General features: G+C 47.6%; 1 protein-coding gene across 5 annotated transcripts in view; it reads right to left on the bottom strand.

Annotated features, from left to right (window-relative positions):
- The window catches only part of ACAP3 (ArfGAP with coiled-coil, ankyrin repeat and PH domains 3), a 134,132-nt gene that overhangs the window by 21,543 nt on the left and 89,765 nt on the right, over positions 1-22,824 (bottom strand). Inside the window, exons 11-21 of one of the 5 annotated variants that reach the window (XM_048518556.1) lie at positions 16,107-16,219; positions 14,452-14,503; positions 14,113-14,213; positions 13,473-13,584; positions 10,808-11,016; positions 9,698-9,767; positions 8,989-9,083; positions 8,537-8,751; positions 4,117-4,221; positions 3,614-3,715; positions 590-691 (exon numbers count right to left, since the gene is read on the bottom strand). In XM_048518556.1, the coding sequence (XP_048374513.1) occupies positions 590-691; positions 3,614-3,715; positions 4,117-4,221; positions 8,537-8,751; positions 8,989-9,083; positions 9,698-9,767; positions 10,808-11,016; positions 13,473-13,584; positions 14,113-14,213; positions 14,452-14,503; positions 16,107-16,219 (1,276 nt within the window). Of the gene's footprint in view, positions 1-589; positions 692-3,613; positions 3,716-4,116; positions 4,222-8,536; positions 8,752-8,988; positions 9,084-9,697; positions 9,768-10,807; positions 11,017-13,472; positions 13,585-14,112; positions 14,214-14,451; positions 14,504-16,106; positions 16,226-22,824 lie in introns of all 5 variants that reach the window. The other 4 variants (XM_048518558.1, XM_048518557.1, XM_048518559.1 and 1 more) reach the window with 4 other exon arrangements.

The raw sequence follows: 22,824 nt of genomic DNA, 5'->3' as shown, positions 1-22,824 counted from the left end.
AAAGAGTGTGGAGTCTTCATTCATTCCAACCAGCTGGAACTGGTCAGTTGGATGCTAATTGGAAAAGTTTCATTTTAGGAAGAAGGGGTGGCTTTACTCTTTATCTAGAAATTTCTGGTCAAGACAGACCTTGGTCGGTTAATCAGGGATCACTTGATGTGGCCAGCCTAAACCATAAATTAATTCTATCAGTGTTGGTGGTCACTTTCCTTTCCTTTTTCCTTTGCCATCTAAGCTACCTGGGATGCTACTGGAACTTTGCACATGAAGATATCTAGAACCTTTTGCCTGTAAGTATTTCTTTTGGTATGCAGATTTTAGCTTTTGTTGTTCTATTGCGTAACTTGCGTAACGTATTACGTAACATATTGCGCCTTGATTTTGTGTTCGCTATTATGTATTAAGCCTATGTTTTACCTTCTTTCTTTAATAAAATTTGAAGAAATATAATTTGTGACTGGAGTTCCACAACTCAGCTTCACTACCATCCCAAAGGCCGGGTCGGGTCAGGTTTTTGATAGGCCCTGGAGTACCATGGCCAACAACAATAATGCTCAACTAAGTGGATGGATGGAGTCTATGCGCTTACCTTCCTCTGTGACACTGTCCACTACTGAGCCAAACACGAGGACGTCCGTGCTACCGTCTGTACTGCCGCCAAGCCCACTATCACTGCTCAGACCTGCAGGGCCAACAAGAGACAAACGAAGTGCATTTTAATATGTGGGTACTCAAAAGCCTGTCCATCCCACCCCCTGCTATAATACATGGGAATGCAAGTCCGCCACCTGCCAGGAGAAAATTGAATTGCCCCCTTCCCCCCATGCAACAATCACCTATGAAATCAGAAGGCATCTGCGATGAATAGACTGGGGGTGGGGGGAGAAGTCTACCCCAGGACCCTTTGGGACAGCATTATGATGTAATGCAGGAACAATCCAATATTTCTTTATTTTGCTTGGTTTCTAGGTAGGCCATACGGTGTTCGCTTTGTACATCACTAAAAAGCCAGTAAACAACCGATGGATCAGCTCTCGATTCAGACTAGAAGCCCCAGGAAATTGCATGTAGAGAAACTAAAAGCCAAAAAAGGCAAGGGAACGTTGCCAAAGGCACAGCTGCCCTTCATTGACTTCAGTTTTCCCTTGCGGGGGCAGGTTACCCAAAGTACTTGATTCCTCAGCATTATGCAGACATCACAGAATGGACCGATGTCATTCCTGGGAAAGGAATTCACCTTTCAGAGGTGCTCTCCTGACACTGAGAAAGCATTGAGAAGCATTTTTGGGTGTTAATTTGGGTATTTCTCTGGGCCTTTCCCCACTTCTCCTGCTGCCGCTGTCGCTGCGTGCTGCTCTGAGCGTGCGGCATCCCTAGCGGGCGTCTGGGCGTCCCCACGACCCCGGGCTCTGCGCGTGGTCATCCAAAGGCAGTGTTTTTGCCAGCGCCAGGGATGCCGTGTGCTGAGCGGGCGCAAGAGCGGCAGCGTCGGGGCGGCTGCGCTGTTGCTGCCCCTGACGTGGGGAGTGCAGTGGGACCCCACGCTACTTGTGGAGAGTAGCGCAGGGCTTAAGGTAAGTGGGGAAAGGGCCTCTGATGCCCTTCTTATGGGGGTTTATCACGATCATCTGTCCCAGCCAGCATTGCAAACTGTTAAGTTCAGGATCCAAAAAGCTGCTTAAAACATGTCCCTTTGGCTTCTGGACTTTTCCTCCCTTCAGCAGCAAACTTCTCCTCCCTCCTCACACCATAACATTATCTGCTTTAGAAAACCCCTTAAGTTCATGAGACGTGGTGCAGGACTCCTGTTCGAGAAACACAGGTCCCAAATCCCCATTAGGCAACGAATTAGTGAGGTACTTCGACTGTGCTCCTCTGGATTTTCCAGCTAATTCTTCCTTTATGGGGATTAAAGAACAAAAAAATGGCCCTGGTGGATCACACAAAAGTTCCAGCCTCCTGTTTCCTATAGTTGTGACCAGAAACCCATGGGAAGCCCAAAACCAGAGGTTTTATTCTTTCATTGGGCGTTTCCCCACTCACCCCGATCCCCCCTACGCCGCGCACCTGGGCGTCCCCACGACCCCGTGCTCTGCGCGGGGTCATCAAAAGGCGCCATTTAAAAGTGCGCCAGGGATGCCGCGTGCTGAGGGGGCGCGACAGCGGCAGCGTCGGGGTGGCTGCGCTGTCACCGCCCCTGTCGTGGGGAGTGCCCCGGGACCCCACGCTACTTGAAGAGAGTAGCACGGGGCTTAAGGTAAGTGGGGAAAGGCTTATTCTTTAAGAAGAAAAACAGTTGTCATTTATACCCCACTTTTCTCTCTGTAAGGAGACTCAAGGCGACTCACAAACTCCTTTCCCTTCTCCTCCACATAACAGACAGCTTGTGAGGTCGGTGGGGCTGAGAGAGTTCTGAGAGAACTGTGACTAGCTCAAGACCACCCAGCAGGCTTCATGAGTAGCAGCGGGGAAACAAATCCAGTTCACCGTATAAGAGTCCGCCGCTCATGTAGAGAAGTGAGGAATCAAACCCAGTTCTCCAGATTAGAGTCCACCGGTCTTAAACACTACAATGGATGACCAGAATTCTTGCTGTATAGTGTGCAGGCATGAATGATCATAAGACATGTGCACGAAGGCACAACAACATAATGGCTGCCCATAATGGTTCAATTCTTTGCTAACAGTAAATAAATGCTGGTAAACTACCGTGTTGTTTTTTTTAAATTACAGCCTTGTTGGATCTGACCAAAGCTCCATGTAATTCAGCATCCAGATGTTACTCGAGCAGGCCTTCTCCTGTTGCCCGTTACCAGCAAGCTATACTACCTTTGAATGTGGAGGTTCCATTTAGCTATTAAGACTATTGGCTGCAGACAGCACCATCTGCTGTAAATGTATCTCATCCTTTATAACACCTGCTGTGTTGGTTGTGACTGAGAATATATCAGAGGCGTATCTGGGGAAAATGTAGCCTGGTACAAAATCTGAGTGCCCCCCCCCCCCAGTATGGGCCGTCACCCTCCCCTACCATGGCCAAAAAACTTTTTTTGGCACCAGGTCTTGAAGTCACTGTATGGACCCGGGGCGAAGGAGGAAGGGGTGTGTAGGTGATTTTATGCCCCCCCATGTGACTAAATGGCCGCAACCCAGGGACATTTGACCCCATACGTCCCCCTGGGCGGTATATCTTGGCCAACAATTTGTAGCAAAAAGAAGACCGCAAGAGGCTTCTAGAGCACTCACAAGCAGGATTTCAAGGTGACGGCTGTTTCTTGAAATATGTATGTAGGTCAAAAGCGCCAGATCACATTCTGGTCTTTACTGTTAGTCTGAGCTACTACCATGCGCTACAGCACAGGAACATAAGAAAACCTCTGATAATTTAGATGAAATATCCATCTAGTCTAGCCTCCTGTTTCGAACAGAAGCAAGTCAAATGCTTCTAGAATGCCCCTGAACTGGTCATGAAGGCTGTTTGTCTCCCCAGCCTCTGAAACCCCCAGGTACACTGCCTCTGAACGTGGCTGCTCTACTTAGCCCAGCTAACAGCTAGAAGTCGAGGTGGCCGTGAATCTCTCGCCAACACTAGGCTGCTAAGGCATCCCCTTACCTCCGTCCAGGAGGAACGGTGAACCGCTCCTTCCGGGACCATTGCCACTGTCTCTCCAGGGGCCGGCTGCCGGGGGTTGCTGCATAGAGATGTGGTTGCCACCTAAGGGGAAGGTGGACGGAACGTGAGGGGACTTCATTGTCACAGGCACATTTTTTAAAAGAAATGCAGCAATCAGCATCTTGTCTCTTTCTAAAGGACCAAAAGAAGGCGGGGGGGGAGAAAACTGGCCAATTGCAAAGGTTTGGCGAGAAAAGGAAGGGGTGGAGGAAAAGAAGCCCGGGCCGCCAAATAGAAACACCCCTCCCCAAAAATGATAAAGGTGCAATGAAGAAAAAATAAAAGGCAATCAGTTGAGCTTGATGAAAAAATAACTGACTGTTTTTCTCGCTCGCTATCATTGTGTTCGATATTTCTCGTGGTTGCAAACTCAAAAGCCCTAGAAGAGGCAGAAGGGAAAAGCTCAGCCGGCACAAAGCTAGAGACAGATTAGCTTCACTTACTGCGTGGCCCGGATCCAGCGCCGGTGTCGAAGTAAGAGAAAAGGGAGTCCAGCTCATCGGGGCAGAAAAGGGAATCTCGGCGAAACTTTCTTTCCAGGGTAGCAGCTGTTTGCAAACAGGAACATTTTAAAAGGCGGGAAACGCCAGGGGTGTCAAAGCTGAGAAAGCACAGGGCACCATGCAGTTACTTTCACCTAAGAGGTGAACAAACACTCCCTTGTTTTGTCGAAGGCTTTCATGGCCGGATTCAACTGGTTGTTGTGGGTTTTCCAGGCTGCGTGGCCATGGTCTGGTAGATCACAGTGTGTAACAGACTTCCCTCTGTGATGCCAGCCGCAGATGCAGGCGAAACGTTAGGAACAAGACAGTGGTGGGATCCAAAAACGTTAGTAACAGGTTCCCATGGTGGTGGGATTCAAACAGTGGCGTAGCACTAATGGGGCTGGGCGGGGCACGACGTGGGCGTGGCCGGGCGTTCCGGGGGCGGGGTGTTAATAATTTCTCTGTTACTGTAAAAAACTCTCACTGTAAAAAAAAGTTCCTAATTTCCAGCTGGTATCTTTCTGTCCATAATTTAAACTCATTATAGCAAGTCCTATCGTCTACTGCCAACAGAAACAACTACTTCTCCTCTAATTGACTGCCTGTCAAATACTTAATACTTTCAAACACTTAATGTTGTTTCTAGAAATCAAAAGAAGGAGACTTTCCTTAAACAAGGAACTTTACCGTATTTCTAAAACATGTTTTTAAAACAGTCCAACGGGGAGAATGATCCCGTTTCCTACCTTCGCTAACCAGCCACATAGGAAACAACGGGACTTTAGGATTTTTGGATCTAATGGGATTTCTAATGGAAAAGCAGACCCAATTAGTAACCCCCTCTTGGCACACACAAATAATTAGTAACCCACTCTCGGGAACTGGTGAGAACCTGCTGGATCTTACCTCTGGAACAAGATCTACCAGACCACGGCCACACAGCCCGGGAAACCCACAACAACCAACTCCCTTGTTTGTTTCTTTTTTGTGTTTATTGTGAGCAGTTTTGGTTTGCTGTGCCACTTTGAGCAGGTGCTTTGGGGGAGTGGCATAGAAACATGCCAAACCAGGGGTAGGGAACCTTTAACACTCAAAGAGCCATTTGGACCCGTTTTCCACGGGAAAAGAAAACACTTGGAGCCGCAAATAATTTTTGACATTTAAAATAAAGATAACACTGTATATATTGGGGTTTTTTTTACCTTTTACTCTGCTCATTCTGAGAAGCGCATGGATGTGTCCACCCTGCTGCCTGCAGGGCGGGCAAGGATGGGGGCAGCGGCTCGGCCTCACCGGCTGCTGGGAAAGTGCCCGCCCCACTCCAACGGGGCAGGCGAGAAGGGAAGCCCGCAGCGCGGCCCAGCCGGCCGCGGGCAGTTGGTGCGCCCACCCTGCTGCCTGCAGGACGGGCAAGGATGGGGCCAGCGGCTTAGCTCGTGGAGCCGCAGTGCAAGGGCAGAAGAGCCGCATGCGGCTCTCGAGCCGCAGGTTCCCTACCCCTGTGCCAAACAAATAAATAGGTACGTTTATGGCTGGTTTTGTATGAATAACCATTTATTTATGGCCTTAGACTACTTAGACCCTACTTCAGCAATAAAATTCCTGCATACAATTCTGATACACACTACGCTAGAAAATACAATTCAGTAAAATATGCCAGTACATAAAATATAGCCTCAGATGTTACTCAGTTCTCTAGGGGGAACAGTCAAGAGCAATATCATTCACCAAACCACAGTATCATTAGCCCACCACAAGTCTATAAAGAATTCATAAAATTTATAAAAGTGTAAAACTAAAATATGTAAAATTTTCAAAATATTATTACAAAATCCCCCGTGGATTTTAAAAGATAAAATTAGTAATAAAAACTTCGTATATATATATCTTTTAAAAATTAAGACTCTCAGTAGGGTTTCCAAAAGCTGTCTTAATATTATATACTGCCCATCCAAATTTGGCAACATTAGAAGTGATTTCATGATTCTTGTCAGCCAGGATAAGTGAAAGAAGAGCCTCCCCATCTCTCCCGAGAAAGTAGGAGATTATATGGTTAACAAAAGGTTCCCTAATATTATTACAGAGCTTACAATCTAACAGGGTATGCTCCAGTGTCTTAATACTCCCGTCCCCGCAGGGACAGACACAGTCTTTAAGGAGAAGTCTTCTATTGGTGCCTACATGTATGGTGGCTGGTTTTGTACATTTCATTTCATTTCAAGGTTCTTGGTGCTCAACTCAGAACTGGCTCAGCATTTGCAAACTTTCTGGGCTTTGGGGAAAAGCTAGTTTCTTTCATGAGAGTTCCTTCCAAGTTTGTACAGTCACAACATCTGCCACAACATGTGGCACATGGTCACGCTGCCTCTAGGGAAAAAATAGTGTGGTTTGAAAGACGAAAAGGAGACTTGGACAGTGCTTGGATCCGTGTTTAGGCAGGGTTTTCCAATATGCCTGTTCTCAAAGTCTACATAGTTTGGCGTCAGCTCAGAATCTCATTAAGATAATGGGTTAATATTAAATGACTTCTACGCATACTGAAGTGCTGGTTTTAGATACCTGATTAGCCAGAAACTAACCGAGCACGTTTCACATCTCACATTACATTCCAAGACGGAAAAGACTTCCTTGGGTAAACGTAGAGGGGACCATATTTCCCCATTCCTTTCCTCTACCGTGTAAGAACTTCTCCCTAAGCGCTGGTTTAATTCAGAGAATTTCTAGAACTAATTCTGAAATTGGAGCACGCACAGCGTGATGTCAGCGTTCAGCCATTTGTTCACAACTTTCCTCTGATCACGATACCGATTACCATGCACACAGTGATAAAACACCGTTCCACAAGGGGGGGGGGGGGAGAAAAAATCCCTGACTTTGTTTTACAAGATACTTTTTGCATAGTGATGCGCTGATGGTACACATGCACTCCTGAGCATTGGTACAGCATTTCTCTCCCACGCACTATTTTGATGCAGCTATAGCACAGAGACCAAAACTGCCTTTTTTTGTACGGCTGGATCAACTCACACCTGCGAATTGGTAATATAGAGAGTGGGAGAAGATACATTGGAAGCAAAGGCATTGAAAACTCGAGGAAACTCCGTGAGTGTTCAGCACACAAAGCAGAACAAACTATTTCTAAATCATTCGTCTGCCCTGACTAGTGTTCCGCACAAGTGGAAGAGAAAAATTCTCGTTCCTCCCCTGAGACGCTTTATATTCTTACCTCTTGTAAACAAAGCACTGGCCAAGCATTACAAGGGAGATGCTTCTATGTACCCAAAAGGCAGAGGTGGAGCGCTTGCAGGGACGTGCGGGGTCACATGTCCCCGGGCGCACACCAGCTGGTCACATGGGGGCGGAGAATCACCCCCCTTCCCCTTAGCACGGGGGTGTGATCAGGCTAGCCTGAGTTATCCACATCAGGGCTTAAAACATAATGTCTCCCTCAAAATTCCTTGGATGTTTCTACCACATTGAGTCATCTAACTTAAATGTGACATTTTTGTTTCAGCTCAGCTCCAATAGGAAGTCTTACTTCCAGGTCTCACTGGCCTGGAAAGTTCTACACCAGTCCAAAATCCCCAGTGGGACCCTAGGAATGTGGGAATCTGCCTTTTTTTGTGACATTCCATTTTTTCAAATGTTGTCATTGGGGCTTTCCCCACTCACCTTCTGCTGCGCCGCTGCCGCCTCGCCGCTTCCACTCCAGCGCTAAAGATCATTCCTGGCGCGTTTTCGGGGTTCCCTATCTAATTTCTTCGCTTCCATGGGGTCATCAAAAGGTGACCTCAAAAGGGGACATACGGGGTCAAATGACTCCGTGCGGGGTCATCAAAAGGTGCCGTTTCTTCAGCGCCAGGAATGACGCGCGCTGAGGTGGTGCAAGAGCGGCAGCGTCGGGGCAGCTGCGTGGTTGCCGCCCTTGCAAGTGGGGAGCGCCGCTGGACCCTACACTACTTTCCCGGAGTAGCGCACAGCAGAAGGTAAGTGGGGAAAGCCCCATTGTGAGCCTTTAAATCTCACTTGCTTCCCCCCACCCCACCCCATCATTCCTGTTTCTTTATGGTACAAAACCCACCAGATATCCAGATTTTTGGGTGCAAAAAACCCCAGATTCACCTTATCCACACTATACTGGTCTGTAACCAAAATAAAGATTGATTTGAAAACAATGCACTTGTGTGTAGGGCTGCGGAGGCAAATCAGCTCTAGAGTGTGGCACAGCAGCAGGTGGGGCTTCAACCATCCCACCCCTCCACCCAACTCTAGCAAACCCCAGTTCTGGTTCTGGCCATGGTTCTAGAACAGTTCCATGACCCAGCCTTCGGACTGATAAGAGGAAAGAGGAGGGAGAAGGCAAACAGCTATTTCCCACCTGAAGAGTGCGCAGCCGGCGACGCGTTTCCCGCCTCGTGCCGGTACTTCCTTCGGGCGGTGGGGGCTTTTGTGGAGCTGTTACGCCTTTGGCATTTCTTCACGCTCCAGCGCCGGGGCTTCCTCTCGTTCTCGGCCAGGGTTTCCGGACTGGGCAGCTTCTTGAGAAACTTCTTCTCTACGTATTTGACTTTGATCCAGGCTTCCTTGTCTTGTCTGAGGAGGGGGATGCACAGACATTGAGTACTAGTATCCTGTCCACCATCCAAAGAGGACAGACCAATTCAGCCTTTTAAAAGACATTTCTAGGGCCTTTCAAGGTGAGGCAGGAATTCTGTAGCTCAGTGGCAGTCCCAAGCAGAGGCGTACCCCCCAAGGGGACATATGGGGTCAAATGTCCCCGGGCTGCGGCCATTTAGTCACGTGGGGGGACTGAAGTGAGCCCAGCCATACCTAGAGCTGCCCGACGTGGGCTTTTTAAGTCCCAGCTCTTCACACTGTGCCTCGTAAATCTGATTCATGGTGGCGTTCCCCAACTCGCACATCAGCTGTAACCAAAAAGCAACAACAACAGGGGGTGGGGATTATGTACGTACACAAGTGCCATCACACCCAGTGATGAGATTCAGCCGGTTCGCACCACTTCAACAGAACCGGTTGTTAAAATGGCGCTTACCGGAACCGGCTGTTAAATTATTTGAATCCCACCACTGATCACACCCCAACTGACTTATGGAGACCCCAGCAAAGAGCTTTTGGGGCAAGTGAGAAGCAGAGGGCATTTCCCTTTGTTTTCCTCTGGTCACTCTTTCCAATACTGACCCTGCTTAACTTCAAAGGTCTGACAAGATCGGGCTATATTTTACCATATCCCCCAAAAGGGTTAGGACACCCCAAAAAAGCTGCTCCCCCCCCCCCAAAGGTCCTGCTCTGAACTGCCCTCCTGGGTCTTATCTAGTCCTGCCTGCGCCCCAGGGCAACTTTTAACATGACCGACCCCCCTCCTTTTCAGTTTGAGAGCAAATCTGACAATCCTTCAGTCTGCGGTTGATGATCACTAACACGCCCCTCTGCATATGCTACCCTGGCTCTAACCCTCCCCCCCCGCCCCCATTTCTCTCTCCCTGTCCCTTTGTTTTAGCACTGCAGGCTCAGGCTTTACCTTCAGTAATTCCGGCTCCCAGGAATCCAGCGTGAGGGACCGGACCTTAGAGCAGTGAACTCCCAGACTCCTACAAGAGAGATGCAGAGTACAGAGTAACTACAGGTGAGGGAGCAATTGGGTTCAGCATGTGAAACACATCCAAGGGATTTCTGCACATGGGCAGAATCTGGCATCCATTAAGTCATCCCAGACAAGGACTTGCTGTTTCTTTCACGACTTCTGGAAAAGCTTGACCACGTTGAAAACAAAACTATCTATCTATCTATCTATCTATCTATCTATCTATCTATCTATCTATCTATCTATCTATCTATCTATCTATCTATCTATCTATCTATCTATCTATCTATCTATCTATCTATCTATCTATCTATCTATCTATCTATCTATCTATCTATCTATTTATTAGATTTAATATACCGCCCTATCCCAACAGGCCTCAGGGTGGTGAACAATATAAAACATCATAAAATAACAATTTAAAACAGTTACATTCTAAAACAGTAGCCCACAACCCCACATATAAACCCAAAAAACAACCCCCCTCAGAGAAGAACAATGGGTCTCAGTGGTGTTAAAGACCCTTATAAGCAGAGGGGGACAGGGGCACGGGCACGGGCATGGGCACCATCAGCGGCTGGACTCTCCGAAGGCCCGGTGGTCCAATAGGCCGCGTCGTAAGGCCTGATCTATCTCATGTCCCTTTTTTCTTCCAAAGAGCTTGGGACATCGTATACAATTTTCCTTCCCACATTTTATTCTTGTAGCAACCCTGTGAGGCATGCAAGTGGCCCTAAATTGGCCAGTGAGCTCCTCAACTGACTGGGGATTTGGTCTTCTCTGACATGCTCTAACTGCCATACCTTCTTGGCTTATGCCAGCGCGGTGTAGTGGTTAAGAGCAGGCGCACTCTAATCTGGAGAACCGGGTTTGATTCCCCGCTCTGCCGCTTGAGCTGCGGAGGCTTATCTGGTGAACCAGATTATCTTGTGCACTCCGACACATGCCAGCTGGGTGACTTTGGGCTAGGCACAGTTCTCTCAGAGCTCCCTCTCAGATTTGCACTGGTTTTTCTAGCGTCTCGAAGGGCATAAACAACCTGTGTACCTGTGTATCCCTGAGCATTCGATGCATAGTAAGATGCCCAAGTTAATGCTTGCCCATCGGGGATCGGCCTGCCCGCAGTCGCAACACTGGTCGTTGCCGGGGATGCTCTGCACCCTCTGCAGAATGGTCTCCCCTTTGGAGCTCCGATCCCGTGAGTCAGTAGCCGAGTCGATGCTGCTGGTGGAAGGGGAGGCAGTTCGATCCAATCTCTGCAGGGGAGGAAGGAGCCAAAGGTTTTCACTAGTTTTTTTTAATTTAAAAAATACCTTTATTTTAAATCTGTTTAAAAAACAAAATTCTGTTTAAAAAACTACAACATTCAACAGGTAAACACACAGAATTCACGCCTAAAAAGCACATAACCAAAAAAGGGAAAAGAAAAAGGCCGTGATTTAACATAAATAATTCTGATATCAGTACATGCCAAAGAAAAACAAAAGAACAAAAAATATTACATTTTCTGACAGTCTTTGTAACTGTATTCAAAATTATAATCAGGGTTATAACATCCTCATCAACACTGTACCCAGTGGTGGGATCCAAAAATTTTAGTAACAGGTTCCCATGGTGGTGGGATTCAAACAGTGGCGTAGCGCCAATGGGGCTGGGCGGGGCACGACGGGGGCGTGGCCTGGAATTCAGGGCGGGGCATTCCTGGGAGGGGCTGTGGCAAGGACGCAGCTGCTGCGGCGGTCCTTGGGCGGGAAACGAATGCACGCTAAACTGCTTCAAGTTCCGCGTGTTACTACTGAGTGGAGGGGCGTAACTAAGGCAAAAATCACATGGCAAAATTAGTAACCCCCTCTCGGCACACACAAATAATTAGTAACCTACTCTCGGGAACCTGTGAGAACCTGCTGGATCCCACCTCTGACTGTACCCTTATTTCCCTATAACTAAGGACAGAAGTTATTCTATTCATCGGTTAACTCTTACTCACTTATCTATACCTTCAAAAATAAATATCTTTAGCTTTAACTATTCTGTTCACTATCCTACTTATTTCAGTTTCTTTCAATTAATAATTAATAGTGAGTACTACCTATAATCTAACTTTATCAGAAGTTCAATCGCGGGTTTCCAATTTATTTCATATGATTCTAAACTTTCTCTCCTCAAGTATGTTGTTAATGTATCCACAGTCCCGAACTCTTGTACAAAAGTCAAAAAGCCAAAGGTTTTCTCTGGTGCCTCCCTGAACATGATACCTTTTTTTTCTGTGAAGCTGGGTTGCTGACAGGTGAGAGAAAATACTCCCTGCCCCTGCAATAGGAGCTCTTAAGCACAAAGGAGATTGAAACAGGACTTTTTTGAAAAGTCAAAAACAGCTGGGTTGCTTGGATTAGTTATACCTTTAATCACAATCTAATATTTACTTTTTTACAAAGCCTGTTTGGTTGAAGGCTTTTATGGTCAGATCCAGCAGGCTATCGTGGGTTTTCCATGCTGCATGGCTGTGGTCTGATAGTTTTTGCTCCTAACATTTCATCCACATCTGTGCCAGCTGTAGATGCTGGCAAAACTACCAGATCGCAACCGCACAACCCAGGAAACCCACAACAGCCTATCCTGTCCCTTGGCCAGAAATGGCTTTTCTGAAAACTTGGGGCCCTTTTCAGGTTTGTAGAAAGATCTGTCTTGCCTATTTCCCCAGATTGAAAAGTCCAAAGATTTGCCCAACTTCACTATTGGAATATAACGTATAAGGTATTCTCAAACCAGATTTCTATTTATCCCTTCAGAAGGAGCCTTTTGTAAAAAATTATGCTCCGTCCTTGTGCTGAGATACTATCTTGAAGAATTCTTTCCCGTTGCTTAAAAAATAATGGTTCTTCTGCAAGAATACATTTCAATAAACATTTATATAGTGGAGACAAGAAGCCTTTTGCATACCTAACACACAATAAATTTTAGAATCCTGTTGTCATTAAGCAGCTCATTTTCAATCTTTTTTCATATTTATGTGACACCGCTGTTGATAATGTAGAAACTGATTAATGTAAATCTTTCACTCCCTTATTTCATTCATATGCATATGATTCATATTTGCTGCATCTAAATCTCTAGTACAATTATAATTTATCCCACTGGTCTATGATTTACTTATTAGAAATTCATTGTCATGTATAAAGGATTCCACAGAGCAAATTGATGAACTGTGATATATAAGTAGTTTATCCTAGATAATGAAGTGGTTCTGAATTCCCCTCCCCGCAATAATTATTTTAAAGAACCATTCAAACTGTCTTGTTCTAAGACATTCCGTGGAACTTCATTACATGGCTGTGACTTTCATACATTTTGTTTTACGCTTGTTGTGTGCGCTACCAAACTCTACCACAAGATGGCGATACAGGATAAATCCTAGAAATAGACTCAAATCTCTTTTGTTAGTTTTGTGGGTTAGTAACCCTTACTGGCAATTAGGGAAACAAATGTTGAAGTTAGCAAATTCTGAAGGGCCAGCAACAGAATCTAAAGCTACGTGTGTGAGTATGCATATGAAGTGTGAATACTGATATAAGAACTAGAGCGTTCCAAGCGTGCACCTGTTTTCGTTTGTTAAATGCTGGAGGGCGTGGGCTTCTGAAATATGAAACGGTGAACTGCTGGCTAAACTGATAGAAAGAACCACTGGCATCCTTTCCCCTATCCCTGACCTCACCTCAATATAGCAGCTGTCAGGACTCTCTCTGTATGCAGAAGCTATGCTAGCTTGTACCGCCTGGATCCAGGCCTGGCGCAGTTTCTCCGAATCAGCTTGCAACATACAACTCCTGAGAGGGGGGGTGGTGGAGAGAAGACATTCAATGATCAACTGCTGAAGTGGCAAGCTGGCCTCGCTTCAGCTAAAACGAGAAAGTAATTTCGGGGGTTATAATATAACAACATGAACAAAGCTATGTGCAATTGGATGCAGTAAAGTCCACCTGAATCGGGTAAAGTGCAACTGAACAATGTAAAGTGCAGTGGAATGAAGTAAAGTGCAGTTGGATGAAGTAAAGTGCAGTTGGATTAAGTGAAGTCCATCAGAATGGATTAGAGTGCAAACGGATGCAATAAAGTGCAACTGAACAATGCAATTGGATGAAGTAAAGTGCAGTTGAAGTAAAGTGCAGTTGGAGGAAGTAAAGTCCATCAGAATGGATTAGAGTGCAAAGGATGCAATAAAGTGCAAGTGAACAAAGTAAAGTGCAATTAAATGAAGTAAAGTGCGGCTAGATGAAGTAAAGTGCAAATGGATGCAATTAAGTGCAAACAGATATTTAATCTCAATGAATTTGATGGAAATTCCCACAACTAACTTAGTGGGTGAGACGACTTCAAAGCAAAACCTCCTCTCTATATCTTCACAGGGCTTCACAGTACAGAGCCTGAGGTCTTCCACCACTACGGTGAGTACGTCCTGAACAGAGAAGAATGAAATATCAGTATAGGCCCTTTGTAACTCATGAGAGTGCAAAGAGCATGAAAGCTGACCGAGCTAGGTTCTTCCACCCTGGCCCATGAGAACAAGCACTGGATCAGAACCCTGCTGACCGGTCTGGTCTATCTCTCTTCCATGACACACCGAATGCTCCCACAGCCCCTCGAGCGGAAGGCATCGGACAAGACATCTAATCCTCGCAAGCGTCCTCACTGACCTTTAGCTTCTTCTGGTACACCAGCTGGCTGTTCTGTATGGAGAACCACCTCCTGGGGACGGGAGAGGGAGAGAAACGCAAATGAATGGCAGTGAAAACGGATAATCCCGAAAGGAGGCAGGCAGGCAGGCAGGCAGGCTGCTCTTGCCTCCTTCAAAATAAAAGCGCAGAAAGAGCAGGTTCAAGTGCGAGCAGGGAAGGGGCTGCTGAAATGAGCAGCGCAAGTTGCTAGTCCACACTGATGCCACAATAGAATTTGCTGAAAGGGCAGGCTCGCGAGGTGCATGCAGAGTGCCAACGGGGGCAACGCTCTCCTGGATGCAGACCTCCAAAGGGGGCGTGGAGGGGCGTTCTGGGGTGGGGCGGGTGCGGGCGTGGCAGGGGCGCAGGGCGCACGTGTGCCCCGGGTGCAGTTCCCCCTCGCTTCGGCCCTGCAGGCTCGGTTTTCCATTTGGAATCTATACCACAACAGCCCTGAAGGATCACATCATATCAGTTCCACCTTCTCCACCATCTTGTTTCCCACAGCGGACAACCAGATGCCCTTCATAAGGTCTACAAACATAGAACAGAGCCCCCCCCCCCAAAAAAAAAACCCGTGGTAATCAGAAGTACATTGTGGCCAGTGGCCTCAGATAGCCTTCCACAGTGTGCATTTATTTGATATTTATTTACTTACATTATGTACAGCCCGCCTGTCTCACTGAGATTCAAAGCAGGTTGCACAGAACAAATCAATCCAATCAATAGGATGAGACGCCTGATAAGTGTTGTCAGCTGCCAGCTATTGCCACATCTGGTGGCAGCGAATCCCACAAGTGAATGATGTGTTGTGCGAGGAAGCCATTACTGCTACGTGCCAACTGGTTGACTGACACCCCCCTCCCCCCAAGTTATAGGGACAGAGAGAAAACGGAACCTTAACATAGCCAGGTAGCTTACACCTGAGTATGAGGTGCTGTTTTCAAACCTTGCTTGTGCTCCTGGAAACATCTAGCTGGCCTTTGCAGGAAATGGGGTCTAGATTAGGGGTCCATTTGCTCCGTCCCAGTAGGACCCTTCTTATGCATTTATGTATGCATTTGCATTTATATTCCATTTAGGCCGTTGTTCTTTTCTCCTTCATTCTCTCACAACAACCACCCGGTGAAGTAGGCCAGGCTAAGAGTTTGTGATGGGCCCAAGGTCACCCAGCAAGCTTCTATGGAAGAAGCAGGGATTCAAACCTGGGTTGCACGTAATCCTAAATCTGCTATCCACTACCCCACATTGGCTCTCTTATCAAAAGTCTGAACTTCGCCTCAGAATGCAGACCGAAAAACAGCAACGAAAGGGCCTGTCTACATTACAAATGATGGACAGACTGATAGATGGATCCTGTTCTCATGACAGCACCAAAGGGCTCCTGCAGAACCCCTTGATTCGGATGTGTCGATGGCCCCTTCTGCACTTTCAATCCACTTTCAATGCACTTTGCAGCTGGATTTTACTGCGCAGAATAGCAAAATCCACTTGCAAACAGTTGTGAAAGTGGATTGAAAGTGCATTATTCTGCATGTGTGGAAGGGGCCTAGTAGGATGTTCATTCAACAGTAGTGAGGAGTTCAGTGTGCCTTCTTTCCAGGGAAACTGTCCAGGTCTTGAGAATCCCTTACCGGTTCCAGGTCTTGAAAGCATTGCTTGCTCTCTTGAAGAGGTAGCCTTCCATCACAACCCCGTTAGGGGCGTCGACGTTGAATTCCACTTTGGAGTCATCATAGGAGAAATCCTGCAGACCCAGAGAGAAGAATACCATCAGTCACAACAATGGATATGGAGGAAAGAAGGAAGTGTCTCAAATATTGTTTGTGGCAGCCACGTTAGGAAAAAAAACTAACATGTTTTTGATTTTATTTAAAATCCAGGATTAAGCGGCCACAATATATTTTTCAAGAAATGAATTCTTCATACGACGCATAACGCTCTTGTGGAATTCTCTGCCACAAGATGCGATGTGTAGTTTAATTGTCTTCAAAAAAGTAGACAAATAGCATGGAATAAAGATCCACCGATGCTTAAATAGAAGCTCGTTCAAAGAAAGGACTCGTTCTTGCCTGGGGATGCAGCAATTAGAAAACGGGCCCCTTCCTTGTGGGCATTTGGTCAGCCATTTTGAGAAACAGGAGAAACAGAAACAGGACAAGTGCCCCAGTTCATCAGAGCTTTTCTTATAACATTAAGTCCAAACTTGGCTTCGAAGTGCAGATCAAAAAATCCACAACGAAAGGACGTGTCTACATTACAATGACATATCATCCCACAGTAGTTTAACTGTGGCAACTCTGGTCAAAAGATCCTGGGAGTTGTCGTTTCAAAAGGAGCTGGGAGACCTTTCCAGCCCCCTTCCAAACAATATTGTCCTTAGAAAAGTTAATTATTTTTAAACAAGTAGAAGAGTTTGACTGCACACACAACAGAATGAACTGCACTGCAAGACAGCAGACAAAGGAGTCTCTTTAAACAAAAGCTCCCCTTGAAAGCGGAAAAGCAGCACAACCTTTCTCCCTGAAGCACTAGCTGTTTACTAGCAGGGAGGAATTGTTTTAAAGATGGGAGAACATTTAAAATGGCATTCTCCCTCCTGCTGTTGGATTCTACCACCGCCTTCTTCTAATGAAGAGACCAGGCCTTGACGGTTGTACAGAACAAGAGGATGGGGGCTGACGAATTTGCTACTGGTCCTTCGTCATGCCAATTACTCCTCCATGACCGATTTCACTCACAAGTAGATCCCCTCTACCGAACCGCATTTCCCCCCACCCTGCCCGCTCAATTAAAAAGAAATCCAGCGCTTCGGCGGGGGCGAATTTCGAAGGCCGCACCCATTAGCTTAAGTGCCTCCGCCACTTTGGTGCAGGAAGGCCCCAGCAAAGCCGGGCCGTTGCTAGGCAACGTGCACTTCACTCTCATTAGGATGAGTTATATCCATGCCGAGAGATGCTGGCCCCACCAGGAAGGTGTCATAATAAAAGGAATCAGGAGATGTCATGGGACAGGAATGAGTCATGCCTTTGGAAGGGCAGCCCTGATGCTCAGCGGGAGCCAGAGATGGAGCCGAGAGCAATCCCAATTAAAAGAAAACAAGCGTAGGAGGCAAGTAGTCTCCATCGTGGTCCTCCTCAGCCCTGGTAGATGTACAGGGCTGGTATCACAGGTTGGCCTCTTTGGGTACCAACCAGCTCCATGACCTGGGTCACACCTAGCTAGAGATACTGGGATGACCTTCCATTTCCCCAAGGGTAAAATGCTTGGAGGCAACAGAGGAAGACGCACACAAGAGAATCGTGCCCTCTGACCCCTCGAGGACCCTTTCATGACCAGCCCTCGCCACCGCTCTTCTGTGCTCCTAATCAATTCACCATGTACATGCCATGAAAAAGTGATTCCCGTCGTGAGTTCAAAACACACAAACTAGTACGGGTTGTCAGGGGCGTACCGCACAGGGGGACATATGGGGTCAAATGTCTCCAGGCTGCGGCCATTTAGTCACGTGGGGGGTGGAAAATTGCCCCCCACACCTCCCCTCCTTCCCTGATGACCTGGTGCAAAAAAGTTGTTTGGTCATGGTGGGGGAGGGTGGCTGCCCATACAGGGGTGGGGGCTGGGGGCAGAAAACTCAGATTTTGCATCAGGCTACATTTCCCCTAGATATGCCTCTGCAGGTTGTGATTTTGGGTTCTTTGGGGACTCAGGGTGTTAAGGGCTCCTTCACAGCCCTGCCCTCTGAGTTTTTTTATTTGTTAATCCAAGAAGCGTTGCTAAGTTTCTAAGCATGCAACGTGGCAGGTCGGCCACAAACGTAGAGGCATCCATGCAAGCGAAGGAGATGGATCACATTCGATAAGGGAGTTCTTACATGAAGCATAAGGACAGGCCATGGGGAGAAGGGCGATCCCCCTCCCCTAAGACCCCCCCAAGGCATCTGACATCATGTATCTGAATCCAATTAAGGCCCTTCTCGCTGCTTCCTGCAGGGACTGAAGCTTCTTCATGGACTACCCAACTCCAAGCTGAGGATGAATGGATCCCCCGGTGCTTGTCTTTATTGTTCCAGAGTGACTCTTAATTCCACTGAACCTGAATTCCAGGTTTACCAGCAGGAAGTCTGCAATCGATTCCTGACCTGGAACAGGTGCTGTTTGCTGTAGATTTCATCAGCAACTCCCCTTCCCTTCTGTAAAGTATGAACCCGCATGGGTACTGAGGGGAAAATCTGAAGGGGGGGAGGTCAAGCCGAGACACCCTTCCATCATAACTGACTCAGTTCAAGCTAAGGACCTCTGTTACTCCCACCCACACTGGGTTTGGGCTGCCATCCTCCCGGGCCAAGCTCTAAGCATCTTTTAATCCTAGAAACTGACATTCGCAAACTTTCTCTGCACGATCCCGCACAGAGATAACCGCATAGAATCGGAGTAGCGCGGTCTACAAAAATCAGCCATTCCTGTGCACAGATGCAATTCCGCACAAGCACGCTGCCCATCCGCGCAGCTCTATTCCAGGCAGGAATCCATTATTCTTTTGTTTCTCTCCTTCCCTGGATAACAATCAATCAATCGCACACGCACACCTCATTTCCCGGCGCATAGCCCTGCGCGTCTCTGTTCTTGCAAGGAGCCCTGTCAAATGGGGCATTGAGCTCGGGGGCACACTGTCGCATTTTGCCACATGGCCAGCATATGCCCCCCACCCTTGCACAAATCGCCCCCTCTGAAATGCAAATGCAAAACTGATTTTCCCACAATTTTGGGGTATAAAGATTGGTCCTCAGGCCATTCACAGAGTACATGTTCTGGATCTGTCTGTGCACCCCACTTTGCTTGTGGGTTCTCCCTTTTGTGCCCAGAAACACGTTTTCCTCTTCAGTGCTGCTTTCCCTGGACGTGCCTTCAAGATTAGTAACTATTATCCATCCCGGAAACTGTATTCAACTTCCTCCCTTTCTCCTTTGCTAGCTCTTATATGTCTTGTGTGTATGTCTTGATTGTTTAAATATATCTTCCTTGCTTTTATTATTTTATTTTTGTAATAAAGCCAATTTGAGAGTTTTCACCCAGGATTATCCTGATATACAATGGTTTTCAATCCCAGTTATCCACCCACTGCTTCGTCTCCAGCTAATTCCCTCAACTAAAGAAAATAAGAGTTTGGATTTACACCCCACCTTTCTGTCCTGTAAGGAGACTCAAGATGGCTTACAGGCTCCTTTCCCTCCCTCTCCCCACAACAGACACCTTGTGAGGCAGGTGAGGCTGAGAGAGTTCTGAAGAACTGTGACTAGCCCAAGGTGACCCAGCAGGAATATAGAGGTGCAGAACACATCTGGTTCACCAGATAAGCCTCTGCCACTCAGGTGGAGGAGTGGAGAATCAAACCCAGTTCTCATGATCAGAATCCACCTGCTCTTAACCACTACACCACACTGGCTCTCAGTGGAGACTGCCTACTTTGAGTAGCCTACTTGGATGGCAGAGACTTTCCAAGACCTCGGGTGGAGATCTTTCCCAACTATGGGACGAGGGCACATCTTCTAATACAGCACTATTCGCATGCAGATGGTGCAGAATAACAAGAAGAAGACAGGTCAAAATTTCATCCCATGGAAAATTCGCCCAGGCCGAAAATTCGTCCAGGTCGAAAATTCGCCCAGGCAAAGGTGAGGATAACGGAGAAGGATATACGTCCCCTTTGGTTACATAGAGGAAATATGGTTCACTGGAGATGGAGAGACAGATTGTACTCGTAAAGACGGTGCTCAGCCACTGAGCCACATCTACTGTCCAGGTCCAAACTGAACCTTTTCTTTTTTAGCAACTGAATTATGACAACCCTGTAGGGCAAGAGACATTCATAGATCATTTGCCCGTGCCTGCCTCCGCACAGCACCCCTGCAATTCCTTGGTGCCCCCCCTATCCACATACTAACCAGGGTTCATTCAGCTTAGCTTTCAGGATCTGACGAGATCGGGCTAGTCTGGGTCATCCAGGTCACAGAGAAAGAGAGAGAGAGAGAGAGAGAGAGAGAGAGAGAGAGAGAGAGAGAGAGAGAGAGAGAGAGAGAGAGAGAGAAAGAAAGAAAGAAAGAAAGAAAGAAAGAAAGAAAGAAAGAAAGAAAGAAAGAAAGAAAGAAAGAAAGAAAGAAAGAAAGAAAGAAAGAAAGAAAGAAAGAAAGAAAGAAAGAAAGAAAGACATCCCACATCACATTCTGGATATCTGCCTCCTTACCAAAAGGTACTCGAGTCTGCCAAAAATCTTCATGATGTCCTGGGCCGTTTGACTGCCCTCGTTGAATGTACAAGTCCCGTTTCAGGCGGTGCTCTGGAGCAGCCAGGATCTACCCTACCATTAGCTGAGAAATGAGGTGGACGATGCTCCCTCTTCCCAAGACACATGTGCTTCCAGCCGGAGCGGGTCCCGTCCCTTCCCTTCCCTCTGACAGGAGGGTCGCCCGCTGGCTGCTGTCAGATCAGGCTAGGCTGGAAGAGTGAGGGAAGCATGCCTTCGCCTGCAGACCACCTGCCCGTGTCCCCCCCTTCTCCTCTCCTCCTCGGGAGCCTTCCCTTTCAGAGTCAATCAGCTTAGCGCAGGGGCTAATTACCATACAGCTGTCACCTCCGGGCAGACGGGAGTCCAAGGAGACGGCAGCGGAGTTGACAGGGCTATCGCGTGACCTCTGACCCGCTCAGGAGGACTTGAGAGCTTCCCACAAGACCATGGCCTACTGAGCTGGCATCCCTTTCTCCTGCCGTGGGTCACCCCCCCCCCCGTCTCCAACAGAGCCCATCGCTGGGAAGCTGCCTGCAGAGATGGGGACCCTTTTTGGGCTCTCCCGAGCTCTGCCTGCCCAGTTGGCGGAGGCGATAAAGGCGCACCATATGGCCAGGCCCGCTTCCTTATTTATTTGTGAAGCCTCCCTACTAAATCAACCTGACGGGCACCACCCCGGCCTGCACGTTCTCTCTCCGTTCCCACGCGTTCGTGGGCCGGCTTTTCCGACTTTTCCTGCGTCCTGCACAAAGCAAGATCAACCCCGGCGGGATTCCCAAAGAATCTACATGTATCGCAGTATAAAGAAGAAGTGAACCGCAGGGAAACCAACGCAGTTTTTCACCCTCTTGAAGGATACCTTATTCGGAATGCAGTTTCGGTGTAAGATTGCTCATCAGATGTCAGCGCATCTGTGGTTGCTCTTGCAACCACAAGTCTTTGGGGCATGATCTGCGTTGCTGCCTCAAGCCGAACGTTGGCCAGCCATACAACATGAAGGTGGCCCTTCCCTGTTGTCCACCCCCAGCAGCTTGTATTCAGTGGTATACTGCCTCTGGCTAGGGACGTTCCATTTAGGGTCCAGCCTTGCCCACAGGAGCCATTCTATCGGCTAAGAGGCATGAGTGTTCCCTTGTGTGCTCCTAGAAAAGGGTTGCGAGTTCAAATGCCTCATCTTTTGGCTAGATTCCACCAGAAACGACACAACCAAAAATCCTTCCTTTGGTCCAAATCGATGTTCAAAATCAAGTACATCCTCCACTAGGTTTTCAGGGTGCGCAGCTACGGATACTGGTTTTTAATGGGTTTAGATCGGAGGAGCTCTGCAAAAGAATGCGCTGTAAATCACGCTCTGGCACATGGTTAGGTTCCTCCTTCCATCCCAGCTGTCAGGAAAATTAACCGAAGAGTCCAAAAATGCTCATACTGTTGCTTTCTCTCATGGGTGAAGGGAGAGGGGGGGGGGTGTCTATTGGATGTCTGTTTAAGCAGGGTTTGTTTTCCTGCAGAGGCGTAAATCAGCCCAAAAGGGGACTCCTCTGAGGTGAGAAGCAGCCACAGCCCATGATCGGGGAGGACAGCGATTAATCAGTAACAAAGGCTTCTTGAAATGATGGCCGTCCTGGGAATATGTACAATAGGGGGGACAGATGCCCCCTAAGAAATGCAGCAGAAAGGGGGGGGGGAAGAGATGCTTGGAGAAGTGTAGTTCCAAAGAAAGAACAACCCAGATTCAATTGGGGATTTCTCCCACTCTTCTTCACCCCCCTCCCCTTGCAGCCGAGCTGAATTTCTCCTCCTCTACAAACAGAAGAAGCCAACTGCTGTCACATTCGCAATCTCAACGTGAGAGCTGTCAAAAGGAAAGCTGTTGGGGATCAAAGAGGGCACATGTCCTGGACACAGAAGGTCCCAGGTTCAATCCCAGGCATCGCTAGTTTGAAATGTCGCTCTACAACCGGAGGAATCTTTACGGCAAGAGGCTGGAATCCAAAACAGGCAGGTCCACATGGCAGATATGGGGGAATCACAGCCTAAAATGAAATTACGCTGGCGTAAAAAGTACAC

Source organism: Sphaerodactylus townsendi, linkage group LG16, assembly GCF_021028975.2.
Source record: "Sphaerodactylus townsendi isolate TG3544 linkage group LG16, MPM_Stown_v2.3, whole genome shotgun sequence".
Classification (NCBI taxonomy): domain Eukaryota; kingdom Metazoa; phylum Chordata; class Lepidosauria; order Squamata; family Sphaerodactylidae; genus Sphaerodactylus; species Sphaerodactylus townsendi.
This window is presented reverse-complemented; position numbering and strand designations above follow the sequence as displayed.